The sequence below is a fragment of the Temnothorax americanus genome, unplaced genomic scaffold (assembly GCF_048541705.1).
Source record: "Temnothorax americanus isolate GAGA-0224 unplaced genomic scaffold, ASM4854170v1 Scaffold68, whole genome shotgun sequence".
Classification (NCBI taxonomy): Eukaryota; Metazoa; Arthropoda; class Insecta; order Hymenoptera; family Formicidae; genus Temnothorax; species Temnothorax americanus.
In genome coordinates this window covers 357706-373296 of record NW_027509790.1, presented here as the reverse complement: position 1 = coordinate 373296, position 15591 = coordinate 357706, and the positions used below count along the sequence as shown (strand labels likewise).

Here is a 15591-nt window from a genome sequence, read left to right as displayed (position 1 = left end):
TATTAAGTACTCGAGAATATCGATTTTAATCGTAAACAGCAGCAAGATCTTATTTCCTCGGGTCCTTACGTATGCCGTCGTTTCAATTTCCTGCTTGTAGTGGCGGTTCACGCGCGCTCGCTCGTTTTTACGAGGATAAGAATGACGCGGAACAAATGATCCCGACGTACCATAATAAACGAGGTTAAGAGATCGGAAGCGATTTGTGTAATGTAATGTTAGGATTTTTAATTAACGCCACCGCGGCGTGTACGGAAAATTAAGTTTTACTTTTTACAGTTCCGATTCAGTCGCCATAAAATTATTGTGCTTCAGCGCATAGTTATATCGCGCGGGATGCCAGTGCGCGAGTTAATTCCGATGTTTATTCAGGGATACACGAATAATTTCGGTTATACGTCGAATCGGCTCGATAACAATATATTTATCCGTTACGAATTAATGATCCATCATCCATCTGATTCATACAAATTAACGTTATCGGCGCGGGCGGGTTCCTGTGATGAAACTCGATAATACTTCGTTACGCGGGAAACACATCAGCGTTAAATTGCAGACGTCAACATGTTTCCGTAACGATAAACATATTAATAGATATTAATGGTATTTGTCAACAATATTTACCCTCCGGTGAATCGGACACGGTGGTAACACCGCCGCGCGGATTGTGAACTAACCAATTTTATTGATATACGGATCCGCACTCTCGTGTTGCGCGCGATTTATCGAGCGGATTCTTCTCTCCGCGTTTGTGCAGATGCAGCGGCACGGCTTCTGATGAATCTACGACGTCACCGAAAGCGAAATCGAGATACGTTTCTCGACGCTTTAACATCGAGGCATTATTTTCTCATTTCGAACACAAACAAGGTAATTTGGACAATCAATCACCGCTGTGAAGATTAAATGTGAGAAAACAACCCTCTCTCTGTTAACGACTTGCAATCATGCTCAGCCCCAAGATGCAAAAAACTGGTGAGTTCATTTCGTTTCTTATCTTTTTATTGTGTCTAAGATTGAAACAATTGTTTAATATAACCGAATTTGAGATTAACAAAGTCGTATGACAAATACAAGCTTATAGGAAAAATTTTATTAAATGCTTCAAATTGAAAATCATTATTGCACTGTTGGAAAATTTTTGTGTAAAATAATCAACACATACATGTGTAGATTTAACATATGCCTGCTATATGTTAATTAAACTTTACAAATTTAAAATGTAAAATTATTAAAAAAGTTATTAAAATAATTTAAAAACTATGTTAAAGTAACACTGCAATTTGAACGTATTTATTAAATGTTGATTTTATTTTACAATCTTAACTTCAACATAAAAGTTATGTTAATTGTACACATAATAATTAGCTTCAAATTACGATCAGAATTACATTTCCTTTTTGTTGAAATATTTTAACATATGTATCGGTGTTACCATTTAACACATCCATATTATGTTAAATTAACACAAAAATTTTTGAGTGGACCGTTTGGGACATGTGATTTATGTTACATTTAACACAATTTTTCCAACGGTGATATTTATTTCGAACGTGTTATTATAAAACAAAATTAAAAGTGTTTTTAAAATAAAATATCAGGCAAAGAGACGTTAATTGTATTTTATTGTTAACTTTAGCTACATAGCCAAGAAGTGGACTTGGTTTACAAATAACCTTAATCATTCATCCTTCCATTCATACACTACTATCCTAACTTACAAGTAACTATTGCACATATTGAAACACATTGACCTTCTATGTTTTAATCCAACCTTCTTTTTTTCGCTCTTTTTTCTCTAACGCTGACCGTTCTCTATATAATCTTAACGATATCTTCTCAAAGAGACGTTATATGTATAATTATGGATTTATATATTTTCGTAAAACTCTCTAATTTCGTGATCAATATTGCATAACGTTTAATATATTCGAATATGCATTGTTGTTTAATGAAATTGAAATGTGACAAATGAATGCATTTCGTAAATTCGCATTCTGGGAATTTATTTAGCTGTTTTCAGAAGAGATGCGACAGGCATTAATCATCATTTATTTAATTGACAACTGCGAAGTGCATTTAGTCACGACGCACTATCTAGTATGTATCTATAATATGTATAAAATTGCTAGCATAGACTTTCCAATGGTACTTTTGTTTTGGCAAAAAAATAGTTTATTTTATATTGCTGATTTATATATTAAATATAACAGCGCAAACACACACACACACACATCAAAGGTTTTCGTGCTCCCCGTTCTCGGTACTACAATGTTTGCTTTGGAAAGTTTGCCTCCTCTCTCTCTCTCTCTCTCTCTCTCATTTGCGATAGTGCCTGCTTTATAAATCCATTGTTTGCCGGGAAATTTTCCTCGCCATATCGAGATTAAATTTTCCATCTCCGCGCGAGGATATAAATACAAATAATAATGGATACCGCGAATCTCTCGATTCGCGCTTTCTCACCTTCCCCCTCCGTTTTTCTACACACGGCGCACGTATGTATAGTACAGTGCATACATATGCGAGCCCGTGCATGCCGGCGTGCACGGGCAGGTATACGGATTACGCGAGTTTCCTCGTTCTCGCCGGAGGGTGAAACTTCGGGCTCGATTTTCTCGAACGGAAGAACAAAGTTTCTCAAACGTCGCGTATCTTTGCGCTAAAGCTTAAACACGCGATCGTGACAGTTCCGCGACGAACGATCGCTATACAACCTATAGGGTAAACTCGGGTAAGATGGCCATACAGGAAAAATGGCCAACTCATGTTCATTCGATGTTTAATGGCGACCTAGATTGAAAGAACATAGGTTGGCCATCTTTCCTTTATGGCCATCTTACCCAAATTTACCCTAACTGTCGCGCGCTCGACGATTCGCGTCTCGCGGTCACGTTCGCGAAGCTGCAGTTACATCAAAGTCACATTCACACGCGGAAACTGAACTCTGGAAATCGTGTCGCCGTGTCGGAGATTGAAATCTATTCGGAAGTAGCGCTGGGTAAGCACGCGCGACGAACCGTGGACGACCCGGGCATATTCCCGACGACCGTCCAAGTGTCCGATTAAACTCCCCATTCGGTCGCGATCGATCGCAATTTTGTTTTATCCGCGAATTGTTTGCCTTCGCGCGGAATGTCATTAGTTCGTTTCTCAAATGACGCGTTTTTAATCACGGAGACCGACTTTGCAACAAGTATCGCGTCGGGTATTGATTCGTCGTACGAACGGTGAGACTATCGTTGTTTATCATCGCAGATTGCTCTCGGTGGATTATTAATATTTATACGATTGATGCGATGCGGCAAACAAGATTCGCCGGCACTTTGAGCCCCGTATTATTGGAACGGGTCGCATGGCGAGATAATTCGATGCGCGATTGTGACGCAGCGCGCATTGTTGTGCCATGCGAAGTGTACATATCCGGTATGTGACTTTGCAGTTTGGATGTAATTTGGCGTTTGCACACGTCACGCTGATTTACAGGTATACACACAGGCGGAGATCACTCTATTCGCGTTATTATAATTAATTCTCAGAAAAGTCGCGGTGCAAAGCATAAAAAACTCATGGATGAGCGAACTCAAAACGCGAACTCATTACAAAGAACGAAATTAATCGAGATAATGTATAGACGATTTAATTATGCGTCGCAATATTTTTAATGGAACACCTGACATTTTCATGAAAATTTGCTGATTGTTTTTTTTTTCCTTTGCGAACGAATTGTTCTCCGGTACATCACACAAGTTTTATTTTGCAAATATGTTCGGGAAAAATTCGCGCGATGACATTTCGAGCGGCATTGCGTTCTTCACACACACACACATACACGTTAAAATTTGAATAGCTATATACGCACCACTTTTATCGCTTCATTCACAAAAGCTGCGTGCCTATGATGTGTTACAGTGAGGGTAAACGACTCCCAGCTGGTCATGCTCTCAGAGAAAGCACATTACGATCATTCGCTGTCGGGATATTTGTACAAGCGGACAGCTGACTCCACCAAGTGGCAACAACGATGGTTCGTTCTCTATCAGGTCAGTGAATTGTTTGATGAACTGTCGACCGTATCGTCGTGTATTAGATCGAGCACATTACCGGATGTGGAGCGATTCAATTTGATGCGTGATCCAATTTGAGAATCTCACGCTCAAATCAGAATCTGAATTTATAAATAAATTTGCCTGAGGTAATATTTTCCGTAATAAATTTAATAATTAAATTTAATAAAAATGAGATGCTTATATACACACAAGTATCAAAGATTATATCAATTTAGAAAAGACCAAAACCCATGGTCGAAACGCGTGACGATTGATCCGACCAAAACCAATGGTCGAATTATTGTCACGACATTGCCAAATGTTGTTGATTAAAAATAGAGTTTTTCTTGTAATGTCTCTTTTTATTAATCTGAAATACGTAGTTCTTTTTTTTTCATACAGTCTAGAAAATCGAACTTTGCGATTAGCATTTTACTCGCGGCGGGAAAGTTATCGCGAAGTTATCATCAAGTCAGCGCAGTCAGCGTAGTCAGCGAATTATTTTAAATAAAACGACGTCATACCTTAGAGCGGAATTTTCAACTATTAATAATCGTTGAATTAAAATAATGACAATATCTAAGTTTTCGCGGGAACTTGTATACTGCGCACAAAAGCGTCTTCCTCGATTCGCGGAAACTTCATCGCTCGCGGGGATGCCGTCTATACTCGTGGCCTAACAAACTTCGAAAATGAGGCCTCATTAACTGCTACGGCGTTTCGGGCCAGCCAACTAACTGATACAATTAAGGAAGGAGACTTTCGATACAGTTCGTGACAGATATCTCACTTATAAAGGAGCATATCTATGCCAAGAATTCGGTCTTCGCTTCTTTCCCTTCTCTCTCTCTCTCTCTCCCCGTTCTAATATCGCACGATCCCTTAAACCCAGCGGTAAATCTTCTCGTTATATGCTTTCACGATCATCAAGCCGCTCAATTACGGCACCGACACGAAACTTCTAATTATTCTATTAAGAGCCGTGTTATCGCATCGCAAATGAGTTTCAGCTTTCTTCTTCTTTTTTTTCTTCTTCAAAGAAAAGTTTGTCGTCGAACCGTTTAACTAATTTTAGTTTTAAAGAAAAACAATCTACGAAGTGCCACGGGGATTTGCCACGCGCACTTTTACCTACCCGAGCTTGAAACGGCTATGTACCGGGAAGCAATAAGTAGGAGCGGATAAATACCGGGAAGTATTGCCCTTTTTCTTTTCGTTTTGATAGGATCAGATAAATACGGGGGAAGCGCAGACCCCGTCCGCTTTTCGTTTAAATAAGATCTTGGATAAAGTAATAAATAAAGTTGAATATCGCATTCTTTCGCGAAAGTTTGTCAAGTAAACGAAGATATCGTCGCGCGGCGGAGTCTTGTTTCACCTGTCGGCGTCGCGGATCGAAACTTTCGCGGCGATAATCAAGTCAATCAAGTGTATATCGACGAGAGACGTTTCGAGTCACCGGATAATGTAGGTAACTCAAATTTGCGCTCTTATAGCTTAATAAACTTATCTTGAACCTGAAAATCGGTGCCTTATTATTTCACGCGAGAACGCTTACGTAATTTCCGGAGAATGCGAGTTTGAAGCAATTATACAATAAATAAATAAAAGGAATAAAACTCATTCTTTCTCGTAACGCTCGGCAAATTGCGCGTACATGCAATTTCCGAGTTGAAGTTAAGTTAATCAAAGATTTGTGCTCCGGGGTATCTCCTTTTCTCCGTTTCTTACTTTTCTCAAAGTTTCATAGAATTTTATTACTGAAACACGAGTGTTGTCGCAAACTGTATTGTACCTGTCGGCAAACGCGCAACGTTTCCGTTTTGTAATTCGCATTGCAGTTAACAATTTCTGCACAAATTTGTACGGTACGAGTTGACCTGAAATCCGAGCATAGATAGGCGCAATTAGACAAATCTTATGGACAATTAAAATTTCGTTTGTTTGTCGAATACTAATATATTATATTTAAACCGTCGATTACAACATTTTCGGATGCTTGTCGATAATGTCACGGCGCGACAAAAGCGAAATCGTTGTGTTCCGAGTGTACCGGGTTGTATCATGTATCAGCAACGCGAATTTTATCCGCCGCCGGATTATTCGGAACGTAACTGGGTTTATTTATATATGAAATGAGTGTGCGTACAATTGCAATATTCATTCCGCAAATCTTGCGCCGGGCAACACACACACGTGCGCCCTGTAATTTAACGTAAAACCAGATGATATTATTTTGTAAGCATTTATTTTCTAATAACGCGCAGCAGGTAAATTTGTGCGATATTTTAGTTCCGCGCAGAACCGAAAGGAACGATTTTCTGTTTTCCGCCCTTTATAAACGTGTATTACAAGCCATTATTTCGATAACGGAAGATAAAAACGTATTTGAATTTAACGCTACGCTATTTCACACATATCGCGCCGTAACGTAACTGAAATATACAAAGGTATATTTTACATGTACACAATCCTAAATAAGTTTAAGTTTTATTTACTGCGTTCTCTCTGAATGCCTCGCTGAAATTCGTTTACTCTATGCAAGCATAGAGAACGGCTCCGTGCTTCGTAGTACCCGCGTGAAGCAGTTCTTCAGTAGAAACAGTCGGGGTATGGTCAGACTTAAATTAAATCCCAGACACGCGAATTGTATTGTTAAAAGGTTTATTTTATTTGCGAAATTAAAAGCGCGCGACACAGCACCGCGTGAAATATTCAGGCGTGAAACATTAAATATCGTGACATAACATTATTTTCCGCGTCCGCGCGTATTATATACAAAAAGTTATACACAGCAGATGCTTATTTTCTCACGTTTCCTTCCCGTCTCGTGAGAGAAAAGCGAGCTTTACCATACGTGGCTATGACGTTTGTTACAGAATCTGCTATTCTATTACGAGAACGAGACTTGCTCACGACCCAGTGGCGTCGTTCTGCTGGAAGGCTGTTATTGCGATCGACTCATCACCGCCAAAGGCAAAGAGCCGGATAAACAGGTACGCAATGTGTGTTGCTTTGGCGAAGCGCACGAGCTCTCTGCAATGAACGCACCCCCGCGCGTGACCGAAGAATTTTAGTCAGCTAAACGGCCGCTCGCGCTCGCGCCCGTTTCACTTCCATTTCCGCTTCGATGTAGCGCACGCTGTTTTCTGTCCCACTTTAATACCGTTCATGCGCCAACAGGAATTGCATATGAGTCTGTCGAGTTATCGAAGCTGTCAAAATCTATATAAAGCGCGCGGGGCGTTGTTTTTAAACTTTTTCTAGAAACACAAAGTTACATTTTTCACAAAACAGCTATAGTTGTTCCATCATACAGTTCACGTTTATAGAAAAGAAAATTTACGAATGTCAATTAAGTTTTTTTCTCTTCTCTCTTTCTCCAAGCTAGATTACTGTACAAAAATTGATAGACGGCGACACGCAGAATAATGCAATTCTCCAGCCTCATTTGTTTCCGATGATAATGCATTCAAACGCGTAATAGATAATTCAAAAGTGTTTACTGTATGTTAATGTATTTAATGTCAAAGGCTAATGTGTTGTTTGTACGCACGTGCCTTAATTTAAAAACACCACCCCGCTTTTAACCCACATTGATGGGAGACCGTGATAATTTCGCTTTTCGAAAATACTTAATAAAGATATTCGCGTAGTATATATTATCGACGTTTCGAAAAAAACCTGTGTAAAAAAAGCCGTAATTTTCGCGAACGCGCATGCACTTTTTAGCGACATGTAAATTTTCGGGCACAAATTGCAATTTATAAAATAAACCTGTCGAAATATCGTGACCCGGGCTGGGATTCTCTCTGTTATAAAAAAAAACGTCGCAATTAGCGCCAAATATATATATATATAATCGTTTGATTTCAAAGTCTTTTTTTTTATCCACTACATTGAACTGGTTTAATATTGAGAGATCAAAATCGAACGCATTTAATGCTAAATAGCACGAAATAATTCTCTTTTTAATTTATAAATAAGTAAAGCAGGAAAATATTTCTATAGTTAATTGTTGTTTAAACTTTTGGTATTGCAAGTCCTAAATCATTACGATCCATACCGTTACCTCTCGGGCCTTATTCATACGCACGGACTTCCCGCAAGACGAGCATTCTCCGTTAAACGGATGAAATCGAAATGCGCCAAGCAATTAAGAGGCTCATCAACGACATGTGGTCGCGTGAGATGATAGGGATAGAGAGCGTATCGATTTCTGCAAAGGTCACGTGATGCTGGCCATGCTTTCCCGCTTTTTCTAAAGATATATCGGCCGTTCAGTTATTTTCTTTTAGTCTCCTGGACAAGAAGGAAACTGTTTTTTTCCTTATTTCCACTTTCGTTGCGGCCGATAAATCGATCGCATGCGCCTGCTGCGAAAAATAATGCGTAACTCCAACGGCCGCTTTAACAGCCCCGACTTTGTTCAGTGCCGCAATTATCAGCACCGAGCGGAGCTGCAAAGCATGTCCAAGGTGATTTGCAGAATTTATACTTGCTTTGATTTTTTTAGATCAACTTAAATACTCATTTATAAATTTTTAATAAACGAAAAATTTTTAATGGCGTTTTGATTCGAGGATTAAAATAAAAAATAGATTTTTTGAAATAATTATAAATATTTTCCATTTTTTTTTTATATTTAGAACACAACCGAGATTGTAAGATTGAATATATGTTAACGTTACTATTATGTATCTGACTGTAATAAATAAATAATTTATTTTAATATAATATTTAAGAAAATGGTTTTAATATCTGTGTAGGTCGAAGAGAAACGTACTGATTAACTATAGACCGCTTTATCGAAATACTTTCAATTAAATTTTAGTTTTCAGTTGCGTAACTCAATTTTCTTAGTTAACCGCGAATTAATTAAAGTAGAAATATTTATTTAATTCTGTGCGCGGTTCGCACAGTCGAAATTGTTTTGTAGCGAGAGAAAGAGCGGCATGGACGACGTGTTCGCATTATGTTGCACCCATTGCAAGAACAACGGGACGACGTTCCTCTTACGTCTGAATGTGCTCGTCCCGTTTTACGTACCCTATTGTCCGTCAATGGCGCCGCGTGAGATGCAACGACAACGACGCGAGATGCCCGCGGGGTCCAGTTACGCGCCCCCTTTTCCGCGGACATGACACCCTCCTTTTCCTCATCTCTTTTGCAGAGGAAAAACGTGTTTATTACTCGGCAAACGTAAATTAATTAAGGACGTCAAACGCGCGTCGCGGGATGCGACAAGGTGAGATTATCCGATACTTCGATAACGCCGCAGCATTTCTTCCTCGTGATAGTCTCGTGCTCGGCTGATGGATGCCTGCCGTGTCTTAGGGGACGCGCTTCATTTATCTTTCACAGGGAATGCGCCCATGTACTTCTGAAGGCATAAGGCAGATAAAGCAATGTATTTGTTATACAAGAGTACAATTATAACCGGGTACAATTGGATGGCTTTCACGTGGGATGCTCACTTATTTGAAGCGTTCGCACGGTATCGACACGAGAGTGTCGGCTGTTCCGCAAGCATCTGCTCCAATGTAGCGTCACTTTACGGTACAGGTAGTTGTCAATTCAACAAGCAATCGCCAACAATTAAAGCCACCGGCTACAATAATACTCTGTTTTTTATTTTCCATATACACACGTTATACGTGGAAAAAATTATTTCGATATTATATTCATACGAATTTTGCCCCGCGCCAGTAACTATTTATCGATGCGTAAAAACCGCACGAATCAAAAGACATATATACATATATATGTTATTGTCAAAGCCCGAAACGCGGGCATTCCTAGGATTGACTAGTCAATCCTGGGGAACGACCAAGCGTCTTGGTCAAAGCCCGAAATAAGTTTTGCGTTTCGGCTTTTGACTAGTCAATCTTAGGAATAACTAATACGGCTGGTCAAAGTTAGAAACTAAGAAAAATCACTTTGGACTTTGACTAGTCAATCCTAGGTGTGGCTTAATTCGGACTGTGTGACTGTTAACAAATAAAATCAAGATTTTTTTTACTAAATTAAGTTTTTATTGTTAACAAATGTAGCTTTTTATTTACTTTTTTACTCTTGTACATAATTTTTTTTTCTTAAGTTTAAAAATGTAGCTTTGGTAAAATATTGGTTTAAAGCGCTTTAAACAGTTAAATACTTTTAAAGCGAGTTACACGACAGTTTCCCGAAAAAGTAGAGGGGATAACGTTGGTACTAACAAAAATCCCTAGGCAACACAATTTAATTTTTGTGAATTAGTAACACCGCGTAAGTAGAAATCTGATGTTAAGTTAGAGGAAGCCTTTTTCAAAATATACGCGCACGAATACAAAATAATCAAACTTTTTTGACACATGCGTGATAATGAAAGGACAGTATTTGGTATTTGTTTTAAAACTTCTATGTAATCTTCGGTATTTCTATTTTCTATTATATATTATTTTAGCCGCCGCTTGTTATTTGTTAAAAAGTTATTAACAAAAAAAAGTTTGAAAAGTATAGCAGCTATTTTGAGTATTGGAAGGCATAAATAACTAATATATGTATATATGTCGAAATAGTTCACGCATACACTTTCCACGCGAAACGAGGTGCCACATGTACATGGGTTTATGACGCGTTTTACAAGCTCGTTTAAGTACATGTGGAATTTATTCTCTGACTATCCTGACTATATTAAATTGTAGATGTTATATGCATACATACACACACACACTACACACACACACACACACACACACACACACACACACACACACACACACACACACACACACACACACACACACACACACACACACACACACACACACACACACACACACACACACACACACACCACACACACACACACACACACACACACACACACACACACACACACACACACACACACACACACACACACACACACACACACACACACACACACACACACACACACACACACACACACACACACACACACACACACACACACACACACACACACACACACACACACACACACACACACACACACACACACACACACACACACACACACACACACACACACACACACACACACACACACACACACACACACACACACACACACACACACACACGGAGGGGAGTGCGAGGGGGGGCCTTCGGCCCCCTTTCACCCGCACCCACCCCGTTGGTAGGCAGTGTGGAACTTGCTTTTATATACAACTTAAAGTACATGTTAAATTGTAAAGCGAAATTATAAAGCACATGCATGGAGGGGTGCAAGGGGGCTTACATGCGCGTGAGCGCACGTGAGCAGGAGGGCTTTTCTCCCCTGCACTCTCCCTCCCCATGCATGTACTTTATAATTTCGCTTTACAACTTAGCATGTACTTTAAATTGTAAAGCGAGTTCCACGCTGCCTACCGGCGGGGTGGGTGCGGAGGAAGAGGAAACCAAAAGCCCCCCTCGCACCCCCCCGTGTGTGTGTGTATGCATATAAACAATACAACATTAACAATACAAACTTAATTTAGTAAAAAAATCTTGATTTTATTTGTTAACAGTCACACAGTCCGAATTAAACCACTCCTAGGATTGACTGTTCAAAGTCCAAAGTAATTTTTCTTTAGTTTCTAACTTTGACCAGCCGTATTAGTTATTCCTAAGATTGACTAGTCAAAGTCCGAAGTAATTTTTCTTAACTTTGACCAGCCGTATTAGTTATTCCTAGGATTGACTAGTCAAAAACCGAAACGCAAAACTTATTTCGGGCTTTGACCAAGACGCTTGGTCGTTCCCCAGGATTGACTAGTCAATCCTAGGAATGCCCGCGTTTCGGGCTTTGACTATAACACATATATATACATATATACTATAGTAAATATTTGTGATGCTACTGTGCGAGCAAAAATGTTTCTTCGTAAAATGTTGGATTTGGCGCAATTGCAACAACAGGACTCGGAAAATACATGTGGCAAATAAGAGGGCCGTAAAAAATACCCAATTCCAATATCGGGCGCCGTGGCAAATGGGGGAAACTGAGGAAATATATATTGCAATTTCGTTCAAACGGCCTATTAACTGCATATTTACCCGGAATTACCAATCGTTCCGCACAGCTGCATAATATTTCCATTGGTCGATCACGGTGACAAATGATTATGCAAACCTCGGAATTAGCATTACAGGATCCGTTTGACGACCGCATACGAATTATCCGGGCGACGCATTCGCGTTGGCACGAGCTTCTCATTTGCCGACGACTATTCTCGAGGTAACGTGACTGTTTGTTTCACGAGTTAAGTTGCAGGAAAATTATGAAGATTTAAAGCGCCAGCTAACAAAATGAATAGCCGTCTAAATGCGCGCCGTGATTTTGACGCGTTGCTATATGAATATATTACCGCAGTTTACCGCGTTTCAACTCGCGTAAGTGAAATGTGCTTAAATCCTTTCATTTTATGTTGTGAATTAAATGTTATATGTTATGAATTATGTTAGAATTAATTTCCTTTCTGCGATCTGAAAGATCGACAACCGCTCGTGAAATATGCTAATTACTATGTTAGTTATTGTGATTTACGAATTATTGAACAATTTATCTCTGACAATATAATATGAGAAAACGTACTATTAATTTTAATAATCGTTACAATCACTAGTTGATTTTCAACAATTCGTCAAGAGTGATTGTACGTATAATTACTGATAAGACTTGAGAAATGCTGAGCGATATTAGGATAATTCGGCTGTTCAGACATTACGCTGCATCATCACGCAAGGTTCTCTTGCCTTTTTAATTCAGCTATCGCGACCTTAGGACGCGGACAAATGTGGATCTTCCTTTCTAGGAGAGCACGTGCTGGAATATTCTATGTCCCTGCCGCAGGCGGCCGCTTTGAATTCCTTGCATTATCGAACATTGTCATTTGTTGCACGAACGAAACATTTTTCTCTCGTGTAAACCGACCGGGTTGCTCGTCACCGTACCGCAAGACCACTTATCTTGTATTTATTTCCCTTAGTGATGGATTTCCCGATTAACCTCTAATGAGAACAGTCATTGTAATAAGTTTGCGCGACACGACGCGAACAAGGGGAAGTAAATCGTGTCTTGATTAATTAATCAAACGCTCGCATCGAGCGTTTGAATAATCGTACATCGAAATACCGCTTTATTTGCTATCGTTTCGTTCCACAAGCTCCACTTTTTTATTTAATTACAATGGCGGAATATCCAGTTACATTCTGGAAATATAAAGAACAGCCCCGAAAAACGCTTTCCTAATAAATTATTTTCCCGCTGCATCGGTGTGTGAGAGTGAGCCGAGATACTCTTCACTCGCTCATGCTCGCGATCGAGGAGGTCAAGGATGGCGACCCTGTCGACTGCGACGGTTAAATCCGACGTTTCTTAATCGAGCATTCTGCACCTTCGAGCTTTTACACGCTCCTCCTCCGCGGAGACAGAAATATATCCCGGCGTTATCTCTAATTGACGCGCAAAATGTATAGCGCCAGCCGCTATTTTGTTATTTTCGAGTCACGATCTCTCTCTCTCTCTCTCTCTCTCTCTCTCTCTCTCTCGTGCGCGCGCGTCGTGTACCTCTCATTAATATTATACGATCCAGAAATATCTCGCCAGTAACTCTCAACTAATAAAAGACAGTATCGTCTGTCTTTTCAACATCCGACCGTCTTTTGCACAGCTGCGTTGTGTAACGAAAGGATGATTAAAAATAGCTTGATGAAAAAGATATTGTTTTTGTAAATAGAAAATTATAGAACAATAAGTAAAAACGTAAATTGCGTTCCTCGAACCGATGATGTTGATGGCTTTCATATGTTAAAAGAGATCTGTCGGTAACGCGCCTCCGCGTCTGACATATCTTTGATAGCTGCAATCTGCTTTCGTAATCGTGTGCAAGCTGCATAATTATTATCAACGATGTATGTTCTGACGCTTATCCGCTTATGCGCTCTCGAAGCGTGGTGTACAGATAATAGATGTCGGAGAATATCACGGTAACTTCCGCCTCCTACATGTAGGATATACTGGCTTCTCTAATTGATCGTTTTCGCAATAATACAAAATAATATCAATCCTATATGTTTATATTATCGCGATGTTTACTTGCTATCATTTGTAATTATTACATACCTATGTACTTTATAACGTTATTAATTAAATTGACAGTAAAATATCGAAAAAGTCGATCAAATATTCTTCTTAGTCGTACACTCTTGACAGAGTGGTTGTGGTTGTGAACTTTTTACATCATTCATAACTCTCGTGGGAATATAAATAGTGTGGTGGTTTCCCGTTGCCTTCCACACCGCTGTACAGAAGCCGTCCTATTGGATAGCGCTTTCTGCTTTTTTCTGAGGTACTTCATAGCGGTCGACGGCTATGAGTGGACCAACTGCTTAACGTCTCTTTCCGAAAGACGGAGCCCAGTTTTCCCATCTAGAGGTTACCTCTATCCGTCAGATGGGGGTGCGGTATTTTTACTGAGAAATTTTCAGTGGCCCAGTGGGATTCGAACCCGGTTCTCCGGATTACGAATCTGGCGCTCTACCCACTAGACCAGCCGCACCATGTATCATCAAATATACAACTGTGGAAATGGAGAATATAGAAATGCAGACTTGATTAATTAGTATAATTAAAGCATATCTTGCTTTCTTTCTCCCCCTCCCCCAACTTTTTTTTACTGATATTAATAATAGTAAAACTTTGACCGATAAGTGATGCTGCTTATTAATTAAACCGAGAGTATAGAATAGCGAGAAAATAGATTAGATGTATGCAACTTTGGAAATTTGAGAACAAGAAAATATACAGGCTTGGACTTGATTAATTAATATAACTAAAAGCATCTCTTGCCTTTATCTCTTGCTTTTATCTATTTCCTTTCTCCTCTCAATGCCGTTGGAAATTTTTTTTTATTGAACTTTTCTACTCGTATATATGTATCCAAAGATATCAATCACTCCACTTGACTCCCTACACAGAATTCTACAAAAGCTCGCAGATTTCATTTTGTTACAGAAATCTAGAATCGCGCTGTGCTTTTTGATACAGAATCCTAGTATAGAGTTTCTGTAACAATTGAAAGTGTTTGAGAGATTAATTCCTTGAAAGTCTCGCATCTATTAAAAAAAAAAAAAACGTTACGTTTGTGCACTTCGTCTCCGAGAGATTCTTAATTTACGCACTGCGGTAGAATTGCAACTTCAATCGTCGAACGACCAAAGTTCGCTAATTAACGTCGCGATGTAATTAACATCGGCGCGTTAACGTTAATAACGGAATCGATGATAAACGCGAGTCGAAGGATAATCGATATCGGCGTAAAGACGCAATGCGGAAAGATTAATTCGAAATCTCGCGGAATGCCGATCTACCGTGTGTGTAACTGTAACGTATCAAAATATAAAACCTTTTCCATATTTGCATCGTTCTTTTTTTTCAGCCTTGTTGAGCGCTCGAAACGTTGAATCTCTAAATAAAAGCACAATCGGTTCCACCGCAAACGGCAAGATAATGGAACAAACTACTGTGGTG

At 39.4% G+C, this 15591-nt stretch overlaps 1 protein-coding gene across 3 annotated transcripts in view; it reads left to right on the top strand.

Annotated features, from left to right (window-relative positions):
* LOC143905834 (ras-specific guanine nucleotide-releasing factor 2) overlaps positions 1-15591 on the top strand; it is a 65469-nt gene that overhangs the window by 2457 nt on the left and 47421 nt on the right. For all 3 annotated transcript variants that reach the window (XM_077421462.1, XM_077421463.1, XM_077421461.1), the window contains exons 2-4: positions 758-975; positions 3913-4043; positions 6929-7045. In XM_077421462.1, coding sequence (XP_077277588.1) covers positions 948-975; positions 3913-4043; positions 6929-7045 — 276 coding nt within the window. In that variant the 5' untranslated portion in view covers positions 758-947. The remainder of the gene's footprint in view (positions 1-757; positions 976-3912; positions 4044-6928; positions 7046-15591) is intronic.